This window comes from Taudactylus pleione, unplaced genomic scaffold (assembly GCF_031769625.1).
Source record: "Taudactylus pleione unplaced genomic scaffold, aTauple2 ptg000582l, whole genome shotgun sequence".
In the NCBI taxonomy this organism is placed as follows: Eukaryota; Metazoa; Chordata; class Amphibia; order Anura; family Myobatrachidae; genus Taudactylus; species Taudactylus pleione.
In genome coordinates this window covers 673,822-698,542 of record NW_028284984.1, presented here as the reverse complement: position 1 = coordinate 698,542, position 24,721 = coordinate 673,822, and the positions used below count along the sequence as shown (strand labels likewise).

General features: G+C 43.3%; 1 protein-coding gene across 1 annotated transcript in view; it reads left to right on the top strand.

The window, feature by feature from the left end:
- LOC148481402 (cysteine-rich protein 2-like) overlaps positions 1-24,721 on the top strand; it is a 191,454-nt gene that overhangs the window by 64,446 nt on the left and 102,287 nt on the right. Inside the window, exon 2 of the mRNA XM_088453533.1 lies at positions 7,798-7,892. Coding sequence (XP_088309659.1) covers positions 7,798-7,892 — 95 coding nt within the window. The remainder of the gene's footprint in view (positions 1-7,797; positions 7,893-24,721) is intronic.

The window sequence follows — 24,721 nt, the reverse complement described above, 5'->3', positions numbered from 1 at the left end:
GTGCTCAGAGCTGTTCATTTGACCGCGCTGTTAAGTCCGACTAGAACCACTTAAGTTGGAGAATGCAGGTTACCGCGCCTTAAACTGGTTGTTTAGTCGCGGCAACCGGCATTCTCTGGCTAAAGTTCCCGGGGCTATTGAACATCGTGCTGAATTGAATGGCCCCAATTCTGTCTGGTATTATACTGCTTCTGCACATTGATTTACACATCAGGACGGCATTTTATGTATAAGAAAGAAGACTATAATTACTTAATTAAAAACTAGAGACAGACTATATGGGGGGAATTAAAAAAAATGTTCACGCCCGATCTCCCATCTAAATTGAAGGGAGATCGGATGGTTATGTTCAGTTGTTTTGGGCGCCCACTGCACCGGGTTTAGACGCTTAAAGCGACTAAACCTGTACAAATCTCTGGTTAGTTTAGGTGCCCGAAAACCCAAGTTTTCGTGGATTCCTGCTTACCACCTCAGGAGAGTGCCAGCAGAAATCTGTGCATCCTCCACACTCGTGCCCGATCAGAGCAACAAGTGAATTGCTCTGTCGGGTGCCCATTTGTAATGGTTACACAAAAAATAATGTAATTCCCCCCTATGACGGATTAGGGTGGTGACCTCCTGAATTTTCAAGATAGAAAGCAAATCTAGAAGAGCATTCCTCTGGAGCTTGGCAGTGTGATTGCCCACTATCTTTGAATGAGATCCCTGCATCACTGCATTACTAATGCATTCTCCTATGGTATACTGTCTGAACAAAAATATAAATCTGCAAATTAAAAACTAGTAATCAGTGATAAATATTAGTACTGAACTTCCAGAAACAAATCTGTAATAAACCTGTCCTTGCCAACTATTGGCCTGATTCTGAGATAAGTGTAATAGTGCAGATGGAATAGGTATGATATGCCGGCGGATGAATTGCAGACGGTTCAAATCCCAACACTAAAATCCCGATGGTGAAGTATCCCGACAGGGGCCGATAAGTACCCTCACGCTGACCCTCTCCCCCCATAACCCTCCCTTGGTGGTGCCTAACCCTAACCTCCCCCCGGTGCTACATAACCCTAACCCCCCTTCCCGCACCATAAAGCTAGTCCTCTATGGCCGGTGCCTAATGGGCCCATACACCTACACCAGCATAAGATCCGATTCATATACGATTTCCCTACGACTCCCCGGAGCTCCCTTGCAGTCCCGGCAGCATGTTTGTTGTTTTTCTTTAGCACAGGATCTGTCATAAGATCGATCCTGTGTCTCACAGGCTCATAAAAAAACAGTCATTGAAATGCAACACGATGGATCGCTTGAACAAAATAAACGGCACGATCTGCACACAATAAGATGGACCATATGTGCTGCACATCTGATCATAAGATCCGATTCTAGGAGCTGCGGGAGCGCGCATCGGATCTGATCTTACTTAAAAATGACACGATTTTCACAAGGTCAATCTTATGACTCGTCGAAAATCGTACAATCGGCCCAAAATCGTGTAAGTGTATGGGGGCCTTTACCCTATCCTCCTCCCGATGTTGTATAACCCTAACCTCCCCTCCCCGCAGCCTATCCGTAACCCTTCCCGTGAGTGCCTAACCCACCCGGGGAGGTTCCTAAACCTAACCCCGTGCTGTGTGATACTTACCCGCATACTGGGTGTGGTATAACAGATAGACAGTAATTAGATAGACACCAGATGTTAGACAGTCAGTAGTTAGACAGGGACAAAAGGTCGACAGGGACAAAAGTCAGACACTAAAGTTCGACATGTAAAAAGGTCAACAGTGTCAAAAGTTCGACATGAAAATGGTCGACACAAAAATGGTCGACAATTTAAAAAAAAAAAAACAATTTAGCCCTAATCTCCTTGTGCCTAACCCTAACCCTCCAGTAAGTGCCTAACCCTAACTCTAAACCTAACCCTACATTTAAAAAAAATATATATATGTCAACCATTTTTGTGTCGACCATTTTCTGTCCAAACTTTTGACCCTATCGACCTTTTGTACATGTCGACCTTTTTACATTGTCTATCTAATTACTGTCTATAGTCCGAAACCCACTTACGTTCGGGATGCCGGACGTCGGTATCCTGATATCTTCGGGATGGCGATGTCGGCATTATGCCAGACTTCGGGATTCCGGCGTCGGTATATTGGCATCCGGGATCCCGTCCGCCGGCATCTTGAACGTATCCCGTACAAATTGCTCCTTTTTTTGGCTTTTACTCCTAACTGAATCAGGCCTTATGTGTTACCAAGAGACTATTGGCATATATATGTTTTTGACTTGCCTCCTTTGTAATAAATATACCCAGGTTATTGTTCATTTGTAATAATAAATTATTTTGGGAAGCATTGAAGGAAAACACTGTGAATGATCAGTTTAGTAAAGCATGAACTGTCTCCTGTCCTGTACTGACTTTGCCTGTTTTCCTAGGGCAATCTGACCTAAGGAGTTGTTGCAGAATCTAGCCATTTATTATGTGCCCATTTCCATTTGCTAGAGCAGTTGCGTTATTTATAGCGTTTACAGGAAATAAGGTCATTTGTTCCATGAAAAGCCTTTTCATAGGAATGTATCAGGAAATGAAGAAAAGGAGACTGACATGTCCAGTCAAGGGCCCTCATTCAGAGCCGTACGCTCTGAGCAGAGCGCACGCTCTGAATGAGGGCCGGCCTCCATAACTATGGAGCGTCCTCCTGGACGCTCGTATAGCTGTGGGTCACCACCCACAGCCTATACGAGCGTGCAGTTTGATGGCCGTGATGGTCTTGACCATCGCGACCATCGAAACCGCGAGCCGGAGCCTGCGGTTGAGGTTTTCAACCGCAAGGCCCGGAGTGATTTTGGCTCTATCAGAGCCAAAATCACTCCCACTGACATCACTAGTGATGTCAGTGGGCCGGCTTCTGACGGGAGGCGTTCCCTTAGGAACGCCCCCGTCAGGGAGGCACGCCCCCGGCACGCCCACCAAAGGGGGCGTGCTGTCAATCAACATCGACAGCACGCCCCCTTTGATCAGACACAACGAGCGAAGGAAAGTCCTTCGCTCATCGCGTCTGGCGCATGCGCACGACGGAGCTCCCTCCGTCGTGCACATGCTCAGTGCAGAACATCGACCCACTTGCGAGCGGACAGCCACTCGCGAGTGGGTCTGAATCAGGGCCTAGGTCACACCCTGTGGGATAGAGCTGTTTGAGCCTCTGCAACTTGTATTTATAATACATAATGGAAAACTGAAAATCTCACTTATGTGTAAAAATAGCTCACACAAAATAGAAGGAATAACATACATATGGGCAGGGAATAACCTCTAAGAAAGACAAATAAAAAACTGATAATTTATATACAATGTAAAGTGGCTACAGAGGAACATATACAAATCTGTTTAATAAGCGACAAAGTGTGTGTGTGTGTGTGTGTGTGTGTCTGTCTGTCTGTTCTTTATACACGGCCAGAGTTTTGTACCTAGCTTCACCAAATTTGGCGTAGTTTGACCAGGATTAGGTTTTTGTCTAGTTTTGAAGTTCGTCAGGGCCATACACTGTCACACAATTCCATAAAACTGGGACACTCTTAAATTACACAGGTTCTCTTCCAAAGTGTTGTTATATCACTTTTCCAATAGTCGCATACATGACTTACGGAGGACTACTTATTTTATCCATAAAATACTGCTTTATGCCATTCTTCACCACTTGTGCAAATACGCTAATTAGTGGCAATTGTGCGAACTTAAGTATCCCCAATCAGTTGTATTACGGCTAATCGGGGACTAATACATTTATCCCCAATGTTTCTGCATCTTTTGACACCACTTTTCGCGTGTTCTGACTTCGCATGTCTCTGTCTTAGCATCTTTTGGAATTGAATAGGGCGAATCGCGGGTACGCGCACGAAAAAGTTTCTGCTACTAAAATACGCGTTGTAGGCGAAAAGTCCGGCATGCGAAACATTATCACGTAAACTAAACTAATTGAATACGGGCCTAAATTTCTCATTTACCTACATTAGGCAAACTTATTGCAACTGTCCAACGTTTTCTTCATTCAGATAAGCTAATATAACTAAACTGTGTCTGTTTGTTATTTGCTACGTAACATGGAGCTATTTTTCCTAACATTCTCTAATTTTCCATGTCTTTGAAGATTGCATGATGTTAGATTCTGTAATTGCGTCCTACTCAGCTCTTAATAGGCATGGGATACTGGCTTTCTGGCTGTTGCACAGCAAGCTGTGTGATGGGTCTTCTACCACAAGCGGCAATCTTCCGCTTTACATAAATCAACAGAATAATTTGTATACAATAAGGGAACACATTAGAACACAAACTATGTTACTTATTTACAAGGCTGTAACTAGGTGAGGGCATGCACCGTTGTTGTCCCGTGTCTGGAATGGCACCTTCTAGTCTAGAAAGCCGAATCTAGAGCGACTGATGCTATTGACGCTCAGCTTCTTTCTGTCCCAGCTGCAAGGACCCTCCAGACATTTTGTCACCCAGAGTGTCGTTAGGACGCTCCTAGAGCTCAGTTTTTCCTTGGCGTCCTCAACCCTTTTTGTGACATCATGATGTCACATGTTTGGGGGCAGGACTGGCATAGAGCACATTTTCACCTTTTTCAATCTACCAATGCAATACAATAAATGGTAAATAATTGTCATTCATTCCCTACATTATGCAGCCCCCTAAAACCTGCTGCCTGACACTACTGCCTCACTTTCCCCCATTATAAGCACACTACTAAATCAGGGACTTGTCCTGTTTGCAGAGCGTATGTTGAGGGCTTTTTGTACTACGCATGCATTTTAGTTGCATCTCATGAGATGTAACTACGCTATAACTGGGCATCTCACATAGGTAAAGTTCTGAGAAGGCATTCCGGTACATCTGCAGGCCATGCAGAGTTGGTTGTAAACGTATTTCCGCCTGTTAACAGGCGTATCATTTGCAACAAGTGTTGGCTGATGCAGGTGCTTCCTGATCATCATTATGGCTATGCGCACGTATAGGGGGCAGTCCAGCTGCAAAGCTACGTTGAACGTTGCATATGGGCAAAAATCTACATTTATTTCCTTGCACACAATGCAGGAGCCAGGAGCGTATCTATAATGGGTACAAGGTGTGCAGTGCAGGGGGGGCCCACACACCCTGCACCCAATTAAATAAACTTACCTCTCCATCGGCCCGGTGATGGCTGCAGCGCTGCAGAAATCACCAGGAAAATGGCCACCGCAGCCATTTCCTCAGTGATTTGCGCATGAGCAGTAGAGATGTCCCAGCGGGAACGCGGCGCGGGCACCATGTTCCCGGAGACGTGCGCATGCGTAGTAGACTCTGGCACAATGCCAGAGTCTACTGCATAGCTGGAGAGGAGGGGGCCCGATTGGAGCCTGCACACAGGCCCCCTTCTGTCTTAAAGCGCCACTGGCATGAGCAATTGCGAGCGACTCTTTATAAGCCCCTAAGAGGGAGATGTATCAAGCTTCCTAAAGAGTACAGAAGTAGACACGTGGGGGAGTTACCCTAACAATCAGCTTCTAGCTAGCATTTATCAAGTACACTCTAGCAAATGATAGGTAGAAGATTTGTTACTATGCAGGGGAGGAACTATGGTAGACAATGGAGGCGCCTGCCGCCGTGCGCCAGTACTGAAGGGGCACTTCATCCATTGAACACAATATATTCACTCAACACCGAGGGCTGTAACTATGTACCCGGGTATACCGTCACGACCACCCAATACATGGCACCTCTTCCTGGAACCTGAGAAGCTACCATACACTAATGGAGGGCTCCATATCACGCCATCAGCCTGTCCCCGCTCATTAGTGTTGCTGCTTCTCAGCAGCTTCTTATGACTGTGTAAAACGTCTGGCGCCTCCCCCAACCACAACTCCCTGTCCCACTCCTCCCTGGCGGCAGCTCTAGCCGCGGACCAGAGCGGCTGCAGATCTTACAGGGGCTGAATGTCAACAGGGGTGCACCGGATGGAGCTGTGGGTAGGAGGGCATGGGAGGCGGTGGCCTTGGGCACTGGCAACTGAATCTGTGGTGGAGCAACTTCCTGGCATGTGAAGCAGTCAACAGTAGACTGTCCATTTTGTGATTTGTAGTCCCACCACAGTGGCAGCCTTACAGTATCTTGACTCAAACTTCAATCTTCAAAACCCCCACATCAGGTGGTTTCCCCTCCATCAGGGGTATCAGCAGGGCTCCCCACCCCACATTAGATGGTTTTCCCTTCCATCAGGGGTATCAGCAGGGCTCCCCACCCCACATCAGGTGGTTTTCCCCTCCATCAGGGGTATCAGCAGGGCTCCCCACCCCACATCAGATGGTTTTCCCCACCATCAGGGGTATCTGGAGGGCTCCCCACCCCGCATCAGGTAGTTTCCCCCTCCATCTGGGGTATCAGGAGAGCTCCCCACTCCACGTCAGATGGCCTTCGCCTCCATCAGGAGGACTCTGAGCCTCATGCTAATTGCACTATAAAGGTCACTATCTTATCTGTCACTAATGCATAGCTGTATATACCCCTAATTACCCCCAGGGCTGTATCTGAGGTCGCTCAACAAACAAACATACAATAATTTCTCAGTGCAGTCCCCATCCTTATAATAGATAATGTTGCAATGTTATCTTATGTCTCTGGTATAAAATGGGAGAGCTGTATACCTTTGCATGTGTATCAGGCACGTTAACTGAATCTATACACAACCCTAATGCGAATCCTTCAGTTCCCCTTCAGTGCTACTGTACATGCGTGGTCTGAGTGGTAAGTGCCAGGGAGGGATGCAACGGATCCCTCTGCGATCTGTTGTCCATATGCAACAGCAGCTAAGATAGCATTGAGATAGCATTAGCTACCGGGGCCATTCTCCAGAATGCAGATACATTTAGGGGATTCTATACATTTGCAGATATCTCCCGAAAAAGGGTGTTTTTGTTCTGCAAATTTAATTTAGTAAATAGGCCTAATGAAAACAAATGCACATATTCTTTTTTTAATGCTTTTCTGTGGATAGATAGATATGCACCATATTTATTTTCCTATTTTTATTTTTTTTGGGGGGGAAGCCAAATTATAACTTGCCTTCGGGTATCTGGGATGAACTTACGCCACTGTTGCTATGGGTAACTTGTCCACTTCACTCTTTAGAATGCTTCATACATCTCCCCCTAAGCTCCTGTTTATGTTCCACATTTATTGCCTCTTTTATATTGTAGTTTGCAATCCATTTTTACTAGTTCATATTGGTTTATAGTGGTTGCTGTGCATAACAAGGTTTACTTTCCCAGCAGCTAATTCATTTGAAACGAATGTATGAAAGGGACACTTATACTGAATCAAGTCATTGCCTGGTAAAGCTTAACAAGTATCCTATTTCCATATACGTACTGTAGTTTAGCCACTGTGGGGCACTGATCCACTGAAGGCTTAGGCTGATAGACGCAGCAGCCGTCATTCTGTCTACTAAATGTGAATATTCAGAATAAACAGGCTTTCTAGAGAATAACTTACTGTACTCCCAAACGTTTTACTGCACTTTTTTTTTAAAGAAAAAAAATGAAATAAATACTGCTTAGAAAATATTTTCGACTCCCTGGAACAAATACTTTTTCATAATTTTAGATTTGATCTGACTAATTTTATGTCGTTTAGAAAGAGACAAGCAATAACTTGCATTTATGTTGTCATTGTGTTTGTGCCTGTAATGCTGTGGCCAGTACAGTCATTTGTCACCAAGGAGCAGTTTGTTCCATTACAAATGCTCTTTCTTTCCTTCTCTGCAGCTGAGAAAGTAACCTCATTGGGAAAGGACTGGCACAAATTCTGCCTGAAATGTGAGCATTGTAATAAGACTCTTAATCCTGGTGGGCACGCTGAGGTAAGTTCTCTCTGTTACACATTGTAATCACATCCTTTCTATACAAAATCCCATAAACAAATGAAATGGAATCTCTATGGGAAATAAATGATAAGAATAAAAGTTGGCACAACTACTTACTCGTACTCATATTTAAATCAGCATTGCCATAAATGTAATTATTGTAGTTGTGTTTTCGTAACATAAATCATTGTGATTGGCTACAAGGCCAATGTTGGTATTTATCATTCCCCTAGGTTTTTTTCCTCTATGCTGTGCTATAAATGATGTATAATTGGGGTTTTCCTATGCGTTCTCCTTTCTAAAGTGATGGTAGATCGGGGGTAGATATTCAATTGTTTTGGGCGCCCCTTACATTTTGCACATGTTGTGCCCAAATTCACAGAGTTTAGACGCACAAAGCGGCTAAACTTGTTAAAACTATTGAGCACGCTACCGAAAATGTAATTTGGGCACCCAAAACCCAGACTTTTTGCACATTTCTGTTCACTACCTTAGGAGGGAGTGAGCAGAAATAATAGGTACCTGCATCACTCGCGTCTGATCGGAACAACAATTGAATAGTTCAGTCGGTCGCCCAAAAAACAATTGAATTCCCCCCTATATGTTGTCATGAACTTCCATGGTAACCACAGTCACAAGGAACATGATGTACTGTACTGAGCAGAAAAGCTTTGAAATGCGCCTCTGAGCTCTGTTTTCACTGTGACATTCTCCCCACTTTGCTGAGAATCAGCTTTTACTTCCAGAGACATATTGAAAATGAGATAAAAGTTTGTAGAAGCTAAGATAAGACTAGAGACTAAAAATTACAAATGCCTGCTATTAGCTTGCTATTTAAAAAAAATATATATGTAGCATTGCAGTTTTAAGTAAATATATAACAATCTAGTACAATTTCTTAATATGTTTCGTACAATTGCACATAAAATGATTGGGAATTTAAGGAGCAGATTGAGAATTTAACTTGGCCCTATAACAAATTATTAAAGCGATCTAATATTAGACATGACCAGCACAAAAGTAGCTGGGATTAAAATCCTTTTTTGTCCATAGCAGTGGAAATAAAAACACATTGTCTGCACCCACAACCTAGAGCATCCTAGTTAGATTAAACACAGGGAGCATCGTATTGGCCCATGTACAATACATAAAGCATTCTGCAAATTTATATATATCTTATTGAGAGCATCTGAGTCACCAATATAAATATAGAGAGCATCCTGGTGATCAATAAATACAGTGGGCATCCTAGTATAAAATATAAACTGCATCCTAGTGACACCCACACAATACAGAGACCACTGTAATGTACAATACACCACACATTCTAATGACCATCATACAATACAGAGGGGGTCCTTATGACTGGCACCATACAGAGAGCATCATAAAGCTACCATACAATGCAGACAGCATTCTTGTGACTAACAAACAATACAAAGAGCATTCCAGTGACTATATCTAGTGACCACCCTATAATATAGAGAGCATTATAGTAACTGCTATACAATCCAGAGTAAACAAAACAGAGTGGGGGCCATACAATACAGAGAGCATCCTAAATGACCGCCATACAATATAGAGCATCCCAGTGACTGCATCTACACAGCTACTTACTTGGCCAAGGTACCTGAATCCAGCCTGTTTCCTGAGTAAGATCTAAGGCTTCACCATCCATGCCATGGAGGATGGTCACTGAGGTCTAGTCAAACAATGGAAACTAAGAGCTGGGTGATGGAGTTAATTTCTACCTTATTTTCTTCTTCATTTTTTAATTCTTCTCACTCTACCTTGTCCTTTCTCCTTCTTAAACCTTACCTATCCTATTCCTTCTTTTTCGCCCTCCATACTTCTTTGTCTTCCTCTTCTATTCCTCTTCCACTGTCACTCTTCCTCAGTGACAGCAATGTGTCCTTATCCCTGACTGGAGGAGTTCAGCACAAATAACCAGGTCTTGGAGGGTTGGTGATAGATTTGAAACTGACTATTACCTTAGGAAATGATAAGATCTGGAAATGCAACAAGATCACCAAATGATTGGAGCTGTGACTCTTCATAGTTTTGAAGATCCAAGTTCTGAACATTTGATCACTTGGTTGGGTGTCAAAGACTTTGTTGCAAAGTTCCCTTCCTCTTTCCTAGGAGCCAGGTTGTAAAATCTACCCAATTCAATTTGATTGATTAAATTGTGATGATTTAGAATGATGATTTGGCACATTGTAGCCACCCGGAAAAATGTGTTGATAAAAAACACATTACTCATTTTTTGGGGGAATTTTGTTTAAGGCTGGCTACATTTTCCTTAAATAGTACTACTGGCAGGCCACAGTTAATAACGCTTTTAAATATATATTTGTGCCATTTAACCAACATTTACTTTAATGAGTGAGGAGGGGGGTTGACATCTAAAAAAAGAAAAAGTACTTACGCACTCCTGCCTTCTGCTACGTCCTGTTTCCTTGCATGACAGTGAGCCTATCATGGCTGCTATATGCCATGGTTATTATGCAGGAGCACCCATATAATTACCTGACAGGAAGCAAACTCATCTGCAATATGTCCCAGCATTCTATTTATGGCGGCTACAGCAGTCTGAGGAGTTGGGGCACTCTGCAGCAGGAAGAAGACCGGAACATAATTACATTTAATTTGTACAGTACATTACCTTGTACGCACTAATTGATAAAGAAATGAATAACACTCAACAGGCTACACTCGATTACCAAATGTATCTTTAAAAGTGATAAGGACATCCATCTTGCCTGTAACATTTAATTCAAAGGTGTCAAATTTAGAATCCAGTCACTTGGACAAGCATTTTATTCGAAGGAAATTGCCCCTTCAATTAACATCCATGCATAGATTAGACAGGCAACATGGTGCAGTGATTTCAGTAACTATAGAAGGAACAGACTGTACAGTATGCTTGCAGTATGCTTGCTTAAAAGAATAGCAGCACATATAATAAAGGAGATAATCCCAACATGTTCCAATTAGGGCTGGATGCAGCAAAGGTAGAAATGCGGTCAAACCCTGAAAATGTGGGTTTGACCGCATTTCTCATATGCACCAAGCCCTGGACTGCAAAGCACTCTGGGACTTGGTTGCAGTGGCTAACGCTATCTTCCTGGTGGTGTTACCCTATAGAAGCCTAAGGGCTTCTATTGAGAGAGTGCTGTGAGAGGAATCCAATCAGATCCCTCCCAGCACCCTGCATAGAGGACGCCACAGAGGCTTCTGCGTGATAGACCCAGAAGTCCCTCCATCGCAAAGAGACACTATTACCAAGAGAGCTGTCCTTCGCGGTGTTCGTAAATTCATACCAGCGTTGCTAACGCCGGCATGCATGCGAAGGATGGCGGGATACATCACATCCCGAATGCATCACATCCCAAGACTGCAATATAGTTACATTAAACGTTCTCCTACACTTGTTTTCTCTGCTTCGTTCTCTCATTCTGTTTCTGCGCTCTATGGTAGATAGATTTCTTACATATATTTCCAGCATTTAGTTTTGCAGAAATCTTGAGAAAACCTTTATAAAAAAACAGCGACGTTAAGTTTTTAGTAACCTCATAGGCTATAAAGTGTGTAATTGTTATTAAAATTATCTAATATAGCTCCTCTGGGCAACTCTTATACCTTGGTAGAGATTCCATAAAGATGTAGAATACCATTCAAAAGTGTTAGGCAGGTGTGGAAAAAATGCTGCAAAGTAAGAATGCTTTAAAAGAAGTGTTAATAGTTTGTTAATCAATTAACAAAATGCAAAGTGAATGAACAGAAGACAAATCTAAATCAAATCAATATTTGGTGTGACCATCCTTTTCCTTCAAAACAGCATCAATTCTTCTAGGTACACTTGCACACTGATTGGTTCCTATGGGCAATAGCTCCACTTCTAAAAACCCTCACTTTAGTAAACATACCCCTTAGTGCTTGGAAGGATAACCATTGTCTGCAAATAAAAAAGTACTAATGGATTTAGCAACTGAGTGAATAAAATAAAGTTTGATAATGTTGCAACTAAGTATTTAATATAAATATATTAAAACCGTATCCAGTCAAGCATTGTGCACTAGGGGCCTAATTCAGACCCGCTCGCGAGCGCTGAACGCTCGCAAGTGGGTCGATGTTGGCCCAGTGCGCATGCGCACTACGGAGGCGGCTCCGTCGTGCGCATGCGCGAGACCCGGATAGCGATGAGCAAGCCATCGCTATGGGTCTTGCTACAAAGGGGGTGTGCTGTCAATGGTGAGTGACGAGACCCTATCACAAGGGTCTCGTCGCAAGCCCGATGGTCGCGATGGTCTAGACCCGTATAGCGATGGGCAAGCCATCGCTATGGGTCTCGCTACAAAGGGGGGGTGCTGTCGATGGTGAGTGACGAGACCCTACCACAAGGGTCTCGTCGCAAGCCCGATGGTCGCGATGGTCCAGACCATCTTCCTGGCTGCTTGCTATAGCTGTGGGTTGTCACCCACAGCTATACGAGCGGCCAGGAGGCCGCTCTAAAAAAAGAGGACGGCCCTGATTCAGAGCGAGCGCTCTGTCAGAGCGTCCGGCTCTGAATCAGGGCCTAGGTTCTTTTGGAATTGTGGCCCTCATTCAGAGCCACTCGCAAACAGCAGTACGCTCGTTGCGTTCCGATGTTGACTAACCACGCATGCGTTGGTGTTACACTGCGCATGTGCGTACGGCAGATTGCGAGCTTTTTTTCTCTCGTTCCTAAAATAGCGTACAGGAAGTGACATGTCAAATGTGATTGACAGAACAGGGCGTTTTTGGGTGTTGACGGGGGTGGAGATGGAAAAACGCAGGCGTGGCGAGGCGTTTTTGGGGCGTACATACATTAGCAGATGCGAACGTCAAATGTGTTCGGACCGTCACATACGTCACTGGAACATCCTCTTTCCCTTCAAAATGCTCGCACAGTTTAGGGTCTGGATTACTCGACCACATTGGCGATGGCCTTCTCCTCCGTCCCGGGACTCCATGATGTTGCAGCGATTAATCGCGGGTGGTCACAAAAGCAATTAGTGTTGTATTGAAAACCGGCTTGGTATGTGTTTGGAAAGCAGTTTATTGGGATAGCACAAAATCGTACGCAGGTGGAAATCATACCTGCTAATGTCAGGATTACACAATCAATTGGCGTACATTTTTGGGGGTTTTTTTTGGCCTCAATTTGTTGTTTATGGCCTATTGTGACAATAATGTCATCATGTTTTAATTAGCTCCCCTTTTTTTTTTTAATGTGCAATTTGCATCGTTATGTGATTTTTTAAACGTTCCTTCAAGAGGCCTTTTTTTTATACAAATGAAATGGTTTTTGGTGTCCTTTTTTGCCTTTAGGGCCAGGATTAAATGTAACCCATTTGTCCAATAATGTCACAATACAATGTCAGATTTTTTTCATAAATTTATTGTTTAAACACAAACCAATTGGCATAATATTTTTTTTTTTTTTTTTCTGCCAAAGATACTTTTTAGCCAAAAAAAATAATCAATAACTGATAACATAAACGTACAAAAATAACTTAAAAACATTTCACAAGAAAGGAGAGGGAAGTTTTGACCAGAAAGGAATATGAGCCAAGCACAGAAGGAGTGTGGGAAAAGTCGCCATTGCTGTCACCGTTTTTTCGCCCGTTTGGATGGGGGAGGGTGGGCGCCAGACCGGGTCCGGGATGCCATCGGGCTGGCCTGTCCAGAGGCAGATGTTGTGGCCTCTGGACTAGGCACAGGGCTAGGCACATTTGGAGGATTGGCTGATGTTGTGCCAGAGGTGGAGGATCCTGATGTTCCGGCAGGAAGGGAGGTCGGCTCCACCATGTGCTGGCGAACGAGCTGCTCCAGGGCATCGGCGATGCGGATGTTGGCCCTGGTATTTTCCGCCAGGGCCTGACCAATGGTCACGTTGGCCGCAGCATTTTGCTCCAGGGCCTCAGCCACCCGTATCAGACTGGCGTCCATCCTCTGCAGAATCTCCGTATGGAAATCCGATTTGAAATTGAGTTCTGTGAGGAGGCCCACTGCCTGCGAGGGGGCACGCCCTGGACTGGCTTCTGCAGGGTCCTCAGCCGGATGTACTGGTTCCTCCCCTGCAGAGCCAGCAGAAATTCTGCGGCCAAGGCTTCCCTCTGGAGCAGACTCATCCGCCTGTGTCTCTGTTGGAAAAATGAGTAAAGAGTCACATTAGAATCTACATATTGGCACAATAGCATTTCAGAGTTGGTGACATCACAATACTTACCTGGGCCAACATGAGGAGCCGCAAAGTCTGGCATGTCCGTATCCATGTTGGACACGCCAAACACCTCCACAGGCTGCACACACCCCTGTGCCAGCTCTTCTAAATCCGTCAACTCCAATGACACAGGGGTGGGACCCCCACCTGTCCCCCTTGCATGCCTAGCCCTGTCCGCGAGTTTTTGCTTTAGGCGATATTTGAAGTCGCCCCATCTGTGGGGAAAAATGGAAGCCATTATCCTTTGGTTTAAAATGGGGTTTGTTTTTAGGGGGGGCAAGGGTTTACTTACCGCCGTTTGACATCCCGGGCTAGACGGACATAATCACCCACTCTATTGCCAGCAACGGCTACCTCTTCCCACATTCTCCACTTCTGGCTTAGACTCATATTCCTGTCTGCCTGTGGCAGGATGTCCACACACTTCTGGATCAAAACCTCCATCTCCTTTCTTGTGAAATGTGGCTGCCTTTTTTTTTGGGCCGCTTTGGCCGGAATACTGGGCCCAGCAGCCTCTTCCATGTCATCCTCCTCACCTATTTGTGTAAATTTACAGAATTCACAAAATCACAACTTGCCTAATCTTATGTTTCAAATTAATCGTTGATAGAAAATGCATGAAAGACTTACCGCCTGACTCTTGTGCATTTTTTCCCTGGTCTGTCGCCATGTCTGAGGTCCAAACAAGAAATACACCAGAATTTGAATGTGTTTTCGTGACGTATTTATACATGCGTCCTTATTTTGCGGCCGCATCATTGATTGTGCGGCCCTATGATCCCTCCTTAATTTGTGCGGGAAACGAAACACTATTTATGGCTTGGTGTGTCTCAAGTCGAGGTGGCGTTTTTGGATTGTTGGAGGTTATCTTGGCTGGAGTTTATTGATTGCGTAGAAAGGAGTTGGAGGTTGGAGATTCGTTTGTTGGTTAGATTTGCGGTTTTTTTTCCGTTATCTTTGTTGGTTTATATTTTTGGGACCTCATTTGTTGATTTGGTAAGTTTTGTGAAGTCTAACTTTTGTTCAATTGTTGTTTCATTGTGTTTCGTATATTTTGTAATTTTTGGATACCTAATTTATTCTATTTTAGATTTTGTTTATTTTCGACCCCAAAGACCTTTTGATTTTGCATCTTAGATATTTGCTCTTGGTAAGTCCATTTTTTATCTTGTATTAGCGAACTAATTAGCGCATTTTTAGTAGTTACTCTTGTGACTTGTATTAGCGAACTAATTAGCGAATTTTTAGTAGTTACTCTTGTGACTTGTATTAGCGAACTAATTAGCACATTTTTAGTAGTTACTCTTGTGACTTGTATTAGCGAACTAATTAGCGCATTTTTAGTAGTTACTCTTGTGACTTGTATTAGCGAACTAATTAGCACATTTTTAGTAGTTACTCTTGTGACTTTTATTAGCGAACTAATTAGCGCATTTTAACCATCTTAATAATCATTCTAACTTTTTGATGGTTTAGCTTTCGCTTTTTGAGCCAACATTTCGACCCGTTTGGATGTACTGTGTTAAATGTCGCTTTGCGGTTTTGCTAAATGGGTGTTTGGCATATTTGAACTTTGGTCTAGCACAAAATGTATCCACAAAAATGCACAGAGTGAAATGTGTCAAGTAATTTTGTTGTTTATTTTCAGTTTGGACGTATCATGACAATACCCCGGCATGTAAGCAGCAATGGATGGTATCATCAAGCTAAGTTGTTTTAATATAGTTTTGGGGTGGGTCAAAAGCCTTACTTTGAAATTTTTGAATTTCAGGTTGATCTGGGGCGGATTGTTCTGGCCATGCTCCCGGAAGCCGACCAACCTCAATCTCATCCCAGGCGTAGGCATCGTAGGCATGCAAGGCCCCAGATATTTCGAACACGTGTCACCCTTTTTGGAATGCCCGATGATGAGGTTTTAAGACGCTACCGTCTACCTCCCAAAATCATCATAGACACTCTCTCATTAATAGAAAGTGATCTTGAGCGGCACATAATCTTTGCCACTCCAACGCTCACTACTTCCTGCTACCCTTACCAAACCTGGATCTGGTGATTTTGTCCATATATTCTGGAACCCATATCGCAACGCCATGTTTGTGGAATCATGTTGGCATGGTCCTTCGTCAACCAGTTCTTGATTTTTTTTTTTAATTAAATATTTTATTTGTATGTGTTGTATTTTAGATTATCACTGTTTTTTTTTTTTGGGACTGACCACTTTGATTTCTCATTTATGTTGTGAATAAATGTTTGGAGAGTGAAATGGTCTTCCTTTTTTTGGACGTTAACAGCAAGTGTAACCAGGTTAACACACCTTACATTTGACTAAGGGGTAATCCAGTACTGACACCAGTTGATGTAAACTGAAATATGTTAGCAGGTTCCCAACCCACACCAAAAGGAAGCCTGTCCAAACCTTTGGATTTTGAAGATTGGCCTAAGCAGCTTGCACACCAACTAGGAACCTGTAAAATGGCGAAATATCTAATTGACACTACACCCAAAAAGGGAAATGACATTGTTACTGTTATGTGTTTCTTGTGGCTGTTTAACATACAAATACAAAATAAAATCTAACTTTTAAAAAAGGGAAATCCTTGCAGGAACAGTCTACTTATGTCAGGGAAAACTATTTTTTTTATGGAAAAAAAGAATGAGCCAGAACGTATATTAGAACTACAAAATTTATTTACAAAACGAAAAAAACCAAAAAAAACTACTGGCGAAGGATGCCAGACAGCCGGTCAAGGGCCACAAGAATGCCAATGACATGTTGGCGCATCTGGCCAACACAATCGTCCACCTCTTGTCGACGCCTCTGTTCCTCTGTGGGTGAGAAAAGTGTGTGGATTAATAAAACAATAGGGAATCCACATTCAAAAAACAAAAACACAACAAAATCACTCCTAAACCGAAAAAAGAACAACCAAAACAAAAAGGGGGTGCTGGCAAAAATACAAGGCCTATGTACAAATTCACACAGGTGTGATATGTGTATGTTGAAATCAGCAGGAAGAGGTAAAGGCAAACTGCTAAATCACCAAAAGTAAACCAAACAAGCACGAATAAAGGCACGACACATGATTACATACAAACAGTTTGTGGTTAAAAAAAATGAGAAAGAAAAACATACCAGGAGCCAAAACGGGAGCTCCGGAAGTCCCTCCATGTTCCTCCTCGGAGGAGCCTTCATTCCCCAAAGAACGGGGAGGGGTAATGATGGACTCCGGGGAGGGGGTAATTGGAAGAGGGGTGGGTGGAGGAGAGGGGGAAGTGGGACGGAGGGGAAGGAGGCCCGACAGTTCCGGGAGAGGGTCTGGGAAGGCTGGGGAGGAGTGGGGTATAGGGGAAATATTTGGGGTGGAGTGTTGGCTGGGGGTTGGGGATAGTGGCCGGGAACGCCGTCTGGCCGGACGGTGACGGCGTAGTCTTGGCTGTCCTCCTAAAATATGTCCAACAAATTGAGGTTAGTTTCTGGGCAAATCCGGGGCCCAAATAAAAAAAAAAAAACCAGCAACAAAAAACATGCAAAAAGGAGTAGAATGAAAAAAACAGAAATAGAGGGAAAACAAGCACACGCTGATATGAGGACAAATAATTAATAGGACAGACAGGAAAACATGCACACGCAGATATGAGGACAAATAATTAATAGGACAGACAGGAAAACATGCACACGCAGATATGAGGACAAATAATTAATAGGACAGACAGGAAAACATGCACACGCAGTTTGCCCCACAAACACAAACATGAAAACCACAATACATAACACTTACTTTCAAGGATCTGCATGCGAAAGCATGCCAGCAAGCGGGGCGTTCGCCGTTGCAGGTCTGACCACCTGCGCTCAAGCTGCCCGATGTTGCGGCGAGAACCCAACGACCGCAGGCGGGCCTGTGCCTCCGCATACGCGGAGCGCTTCTGCCGGTTGGTGATGGGTGGAGGCTGGCTGGTGATCCGCCTATCCATCACCTCCGTAAGCACCAGCAGCTCGCGCCTGGTGAATGCGGAGGCTCTCATGATGGCAATGGAGTTTTTCATGCAAAACATTTTTGATAAAGTGTGCAATAAATTTCTGATTGGCTAATGTATTTTGGAAATTAACAGGAGCAATTTTATTGGTTAGTGTATGAGTCATGTGTTCAACAGGGCCAGAAATCTCTGGAGAGTTATGATAGGCTTGATGCAGTGACATGCGTTTGCAAATTTAAATAAAGAAATGAACCCCGGAAAATATGCGGGGATCCACAGCAATAGAACAATTGTTTAATTGTGGTTCACATGTTTTTTGAACAATAAAAGCGAATGTTCCATCCGTACGTATTCTGCGGGTAAACACAAACACGGACAAGAGTAAAGTTTCTTGCATTGTGTTGAAAAAAAAAAAACAATTAAGCTAATTGATACATTGATTGGCATGATACGATTGAGGGAGGTAGGCAGAATAAAGGAGCAGGTAATCGACATCTGACAAGGCCACTTCCGGTTTCACTTGTGCGTGCGTTCCCTTCAAGCCATTTCGGGGATGTACGCTCGCTATTTCGCACGCTCGTTAGTTAGAGGAGGGGTCGCCTGAGTTTAGGGAGGAATTTTAGATGCGAACAAAAATACGAGCGAGCCATTGAATTTAAATAATTTTGTACGTACGTGCGCCCGCTTGCGAGTGGGTCTGAATGAGGGCCTGTGTTTTTAGTCCGATTCCTTTACAGCAGTATCACCATTTGTCATAATATATTAATAAATATCTGTGGCACAGGGGTATTGAGGTCTGCTGGGATCCTGAGAGAGAGAGAGAGAGAGAGAGAGAGAGAGAGAGAGAGGGAGAGAGAGAGAGAGAGAGAGAGAGGGTGAGAGAGAGAGGATCCGTGTGTATGTACTGTACTTTTAGAAAATTGGGTGCCCAGAAACTCATTTTTACATACTGTCTTCCATTACCAGGTTATAGTGATTGAAGCAGGTGTTTATCCTTGGATAATTGTTTTATTAATGCTTCCTTTAGAGGTACAGCCGGAGAAGCCAGCTTAATAACAGTAACTATACGTTTAAGTGGCTGCAAAGTGGACACTGATTTATGAAAGAAACTATGCTAGTTAAAAGAACAATCTGTTAAATTGAGACAGCCTTAATTATATAGCTGTATATCTTGGAAAGTATGCCCATTACTGGTAAAGTGATATGGATCAAGACCTCCACCTTTTCAGTCTGTAAATAATTTTATACATCAGTGGAGCAGATGATACTGATAAATCAAAAAACAAAATCACTCTCCTACAAAAATCTTTATCATGATCATTTCAAGTCAGCCGGATGCATGTGTTACATTTTTCATCTGTTTGGTATGGAATTGCACATGTCTGTCCAGCTGTGACTTTCCTGATCTTTCTTGAAACATTGCCATCTTACAGCCTTTTCAAGGCTTAAAATAGCGCTTCTCAGTTTCATGTTTGGTTACTATGCAGACACTCCATTTCCATCTGAGAGACAATAGAAATCTTGTTTCTGGTTGGGAACAGGTGGTTCCCAAGGGTGTAGTCTCTGTGCTGTAATCCAAAAATTACTATGGAATTTGATCAGGCACCCGTTTCATTCTTCATCGAATAACATTTATGTAACGTGTTTTTATACTCTAAATCAGTCATTTAAAGTTTATTCAATTAATAACCTGTACACTATGCTTCACAAAGGCAAGAGATGACTCACTTTTATTCATGTATGGTAATTTGAGAAGTACATTCTTCATATACCTTATTAACAACCGGATGGTAGCTGTGTGCAGGATTGCAACACTATTTGGGAAAATTAGAATTACATCCCAAAAAAAGGAAATTATTTTAATAATTTTAGTTCAAACTTTGGGGCTGATGCAGAGTTTAATGGAAGCCACTGGCAACAGTGGCAATGCAGGGCTTTTACAGGGGGGTTTCTAAATGCTTGATTTTAGAGTGAGTGTGGTAGCTAATGAAGAGGGAATAGGTAGCATGTAGTCTGCCTCTAATACATCAGACATATCACGGTAAGCCATTATATGCGGTAGTAGGGCCAGTCCATCTAACCTGCACCCATAATTATACTTACCTCGTCAGCCAGCGCTGCAAAACAACAGAAATCACTGGGAAAATGGCATGACGCACATTTTCCTGGTGTTTCGCGTATATGCAATAGCGAAGTCTCTGGGAATGTCTCACTGGTGCCATGTCTAAAGTAGGGATGTGCGCCGGACCATTTTTGCCGGATTTGGTTCTAATTTCTCGTCCGGCTTTGGATTTGGATTTGCCAAACTGCGGTGACTGGCTTTGGATTTGGATTTGGATTTTTTTGCAAAAATTTACAAAAAAGCTAAAATCACATAAATTGGTCTTTTTTTTCTTCCTAGAGTATTATTAACCTCAATAACATTAATTTCCAGTCAATTTAGAACACCTCACAGCCTATAATATTGTTTTCAACATTATTGGCCAAAGGTTGCAGTGAGCTGACTGATTACTAAGCGACAAAGCAGCGGCACAACGACACAGACACCACAGTATAAAGCACATCTATGACACATTGCCACACAGCGCTGGCAGAAATGAAAAGTAGTGCACCCACCCAGTGGGGTACGGCCAGCAGAATCACAGTACTTGTTTACAAAGTGAGCTACGGCCCAAGGACTCACAGTGCACAATCTTATTCACATTACACCGCACATAGGGCCTGATTCACATTACACCATAAAGTAGTGTCTCTTATTTATGTTACGACACACAGTAGTGCCCCTTTTACACAATGCCCACAGTAGTGACCCTTTTACACAATGCACACAGTAGTGACCCTTTTACACAATGCACACAGTAGTGACCCTTTTACACAGCGTTCTGCCCTACACTCGAGAAGCCCTGATGTCGGATTCTCTAGCGAGAATCCAACATCAGGTGGCCGCCGTTCGGCCCAGAACGGGGATCTGAGTCAGGCGGGGAACACCCGAACAGGGTTCGGGTAGACTTGGATCCCCTATGTTCAGAGCAGTTCGAATTCCACAGAATCCGAACCGCTCATCTCTAGTCTAAAGCCAGAGTCTATTGCTCTGTCAGAGAGGAGGGGGATGCACAAAGCCTGTACCATGGTCCCCTGCTCTATTAAACCACCTCTGGTAAGCAGCGTCCATAATCCAAATCCCACGCTCTGCTGAGCATTGAAGTTGGTTCGGGAGTCTGGTTTGATATTTGCCATCATCATCGACGCATGCTTGAAATGCACCAGGCGCTTGTGGACTTTGCATAGCCTGCATCCCATTGATGTGCCCTCAGAAAGGCAGGTGTAACGGGGATGCAAATGATTCTACATCATCCATATTTGCTAATCTTGATTCATATTTGCTTATGCTTGATTCTAGAACATGTGTGGTGCAAATTCACTCCAGATATGCACTGGATACAGATGTATGTTCACTCTGCATTGGCCCCTTTTAGATTTACATTTATTTAGCATTTTAAGTTATGTAATCATACAACAAACACCCTAAACTTAAGCTGCCCATCCACTACTAGATGCGGGGCCGATGGCACGATTACGACATAGTAATAGTGCTGTCGTACCCCTAGGGGTGAAGTGAATACACTGAAAGTTCAGACGTTCAGTGTATGCAGATCAATCATCCCCGAATATGGCAACCTGACGGCGGTCGTCAGGTTGACCGTCATGTTCGGGCGATGGTAGATGTTAAAAACGACCAGCGGGCACGCACATTGCTGGTCGACTTTAACATTTTACTGCCCGATTTGCGGACGATTTGCAAGCGATTGCACGATAACGACGTCATTATCGTGCAATCTCCTGTGAAGATCGCCTAGTGGTTGGGCAGCATTAGGCAGATAGTTAATGGCAAGTAGGAGGATAAATAAAAACTAGTTTGTAATAAGTGGGACCATGATGTTGGGTGCACTCAAAAACTCAGGGAGCGACCAATAAACAGAAAATGGTGATGCAGAACATGCTGTTATTTGCTGCACTTAACACAATTGAATGTAATGCAGACATGTAAAAGCAACCGTTCTGTGGGCCTGATTCAGCCGTACACTGCTGAATGCAGATTACTGATGTTTGGGAATCTGCATAGGTGCCAGACCCGTTCTGCGCATGTGCAGAACAGGTTTTGCAAACTGGCAGTAGAAAGCCAGTAATTGACAGTCTGCTGCCGTTTGGGGGCAGGGAGGGGGCGGCGACAGCCTCCAAACCCAAAACGGAGGCGTGTCGCTGCCGTTGGGGGGGGGGGGGGTGGAAGAGGCCAGGATCTCCCGTCGGGTGACGGAGATTTCCTGGCCTCTTCCTCTAAACTGCGGCGGCCGGCTGTAGGAACAACGCAGCTCGGTTAAGTAATGCACAGGGGGCGTGATGCCTCCTCTGCATTACCATATCTGCAAAGGATCGCAATTGCAAAGCTGCCTGAGTGCATACATCATATATCTATAGCCTGAGTGCAGCTTTGCAATTACGATCCTTACAGATCAGTCCCTGTTACTGGAGATTATCCACACAGCATGACATACTTTAGACATGTTTAAATGCAAAAGCAATCTTACTAATTATGCAAAGGTATATAGGTAATTATTACAAAACAATAGGTATTCACCACTGTATTTTATCTTCCCCTCTATGACCAGCCTACTGTACATAATAAATACCCATTAGTTCTTTCGAATGTCTGGTTCACCAAACCCTTACTGACAATAATGCCGCGTATCCACTACACAATATGCTCCATGAGCGATATCGTCTAGTGTTTCCCCGTCAGTGATGTGCTCAATGTCGTTAACGACATTGAGCACCCACACTGAACGATATCATTCACAATATCGTTCAGTGACATCACCCTCCCCCATCCGCGTACTTGCAGAACCTGACGATATTGTCAGGTTGCCCTGCAAATACGGGCGATGAAAGATGTCGTCAACGGCCAGCGGGAGCACGCATCGCTGGTCGTTGATGGCATATCCACTGGACGATACTGCGGACGATGAACAATAATGATATCGTTATCGTTCAAATCGGCCAATTTATCGTCTAGTAGATATGCGGCATAAATTATTGTCAGTAAAATAAACAAACAGAATGCTCCTAACACTCCTAAACATATCTTTCTGTTTTAAGACTACAAAAGGAAAAAAACATGAAGATAACTTTATTACCTCGTAAAATAATTTTATAGCAAAGCATTTTAGTTATAATCCCAGTTTAAACCCTCCAGTCAGAGAGCTTTCAATATGGGATTTAAATCTATGCAAAATTATATTTTATTTTAATTCTATTTCCACCCTTATTTCATATTTGGAATGTGTTCCAAGTTCTTAAATTTCATTTCAGCTAAAGTGTGTTTGGCTTCCGTGAAATGTGCTGGAACCTGCAGCTGTTTTACTTTATATCTACAGTAACTATAGATTTGTGTTAAGATATTCTATGTGTTAAAATATTCTATTCTATTTAGAATGACACAAGAATTGGTTGCCAACAGTAAAGCATCCTAAGACCATTCATATGTGGGGTTGCTTCTCAGCCAAGGGAGGGGAGAACACAGCCATGATTAAAGAACGGTACCAAAACATCCTCCAAGAACAACTTTTCCCAACCATCCAAGAACAATTTGGTGACGAACAATGCCTTTTCCAGCATGATGGAGCACCTTGCCATAAGGCAAAAATGATAACTAAGTGGCTCGGAGAACAAAACATCTACATTTTGGTCCATGGCCAGGAAACTCCCCAGACCTTAATCCCATTGAGAACTTGTGGTCAATCCTCAAGAGGTGGATGGACAAGCAAAAACCCACAAATTCTGACAAACTCCAAGCATTGACTAGGCAAGAATGGGCGGCCGTCAGTCAGTATGTGGCCCAGAAGTTGAGTGACAGCATGCCAGGGCGAATTGCAGAGGTCTTGAAAAAGAAGGGTCAACACTGCAAATATTGACTCTTTGCATAAACTTAATGTAATTGTCAATAAAAGCCTTTGACACATATGAAATGCTTGTAATTTTACTTCAGTATACCATAGTAACATCTGACAAAAAGGTCTAAAAACACTGAAGCAGCAAACTTTGTGAAAACCAATACTTGTGTCATTCCCAAAACTTTTGGCCATGGTTATATAGTAGGCAATGTGAAAATTCTATATCTCACATGATATGAGGCCTCTAATAGTATTTCTCATTGTGTGAATAAAAGCAAGAACTACAATGAGAACATTTGGATGTTGCATGTAATGTAAATATAGAAATTTGTTAAAGACATTTTTTCTATAAGAATACAAGGTACATAAAAAATGTCAACTTGGGCTAGGTGGTCCGGCAAAATCTTTGGTCTTTTCAGACTTGCTGATGTTATGCAATGTAACTATTCATCATGCTAAAGCATAAAACATATGTACAAATTGAATCTGCACCTTCATTTTATCATAGTTACTTGTTCAATTTTGTTAATGATGTTTCTACTGCAGGGTCCATAGGGCTCCACAGGATACATTGGGGTATAGGTTAATGACGTCAGTCGTCGAGCACCTCAATAGTTAAATTTATGCTCCCAGGATGCATTGGGCTCCTCTTC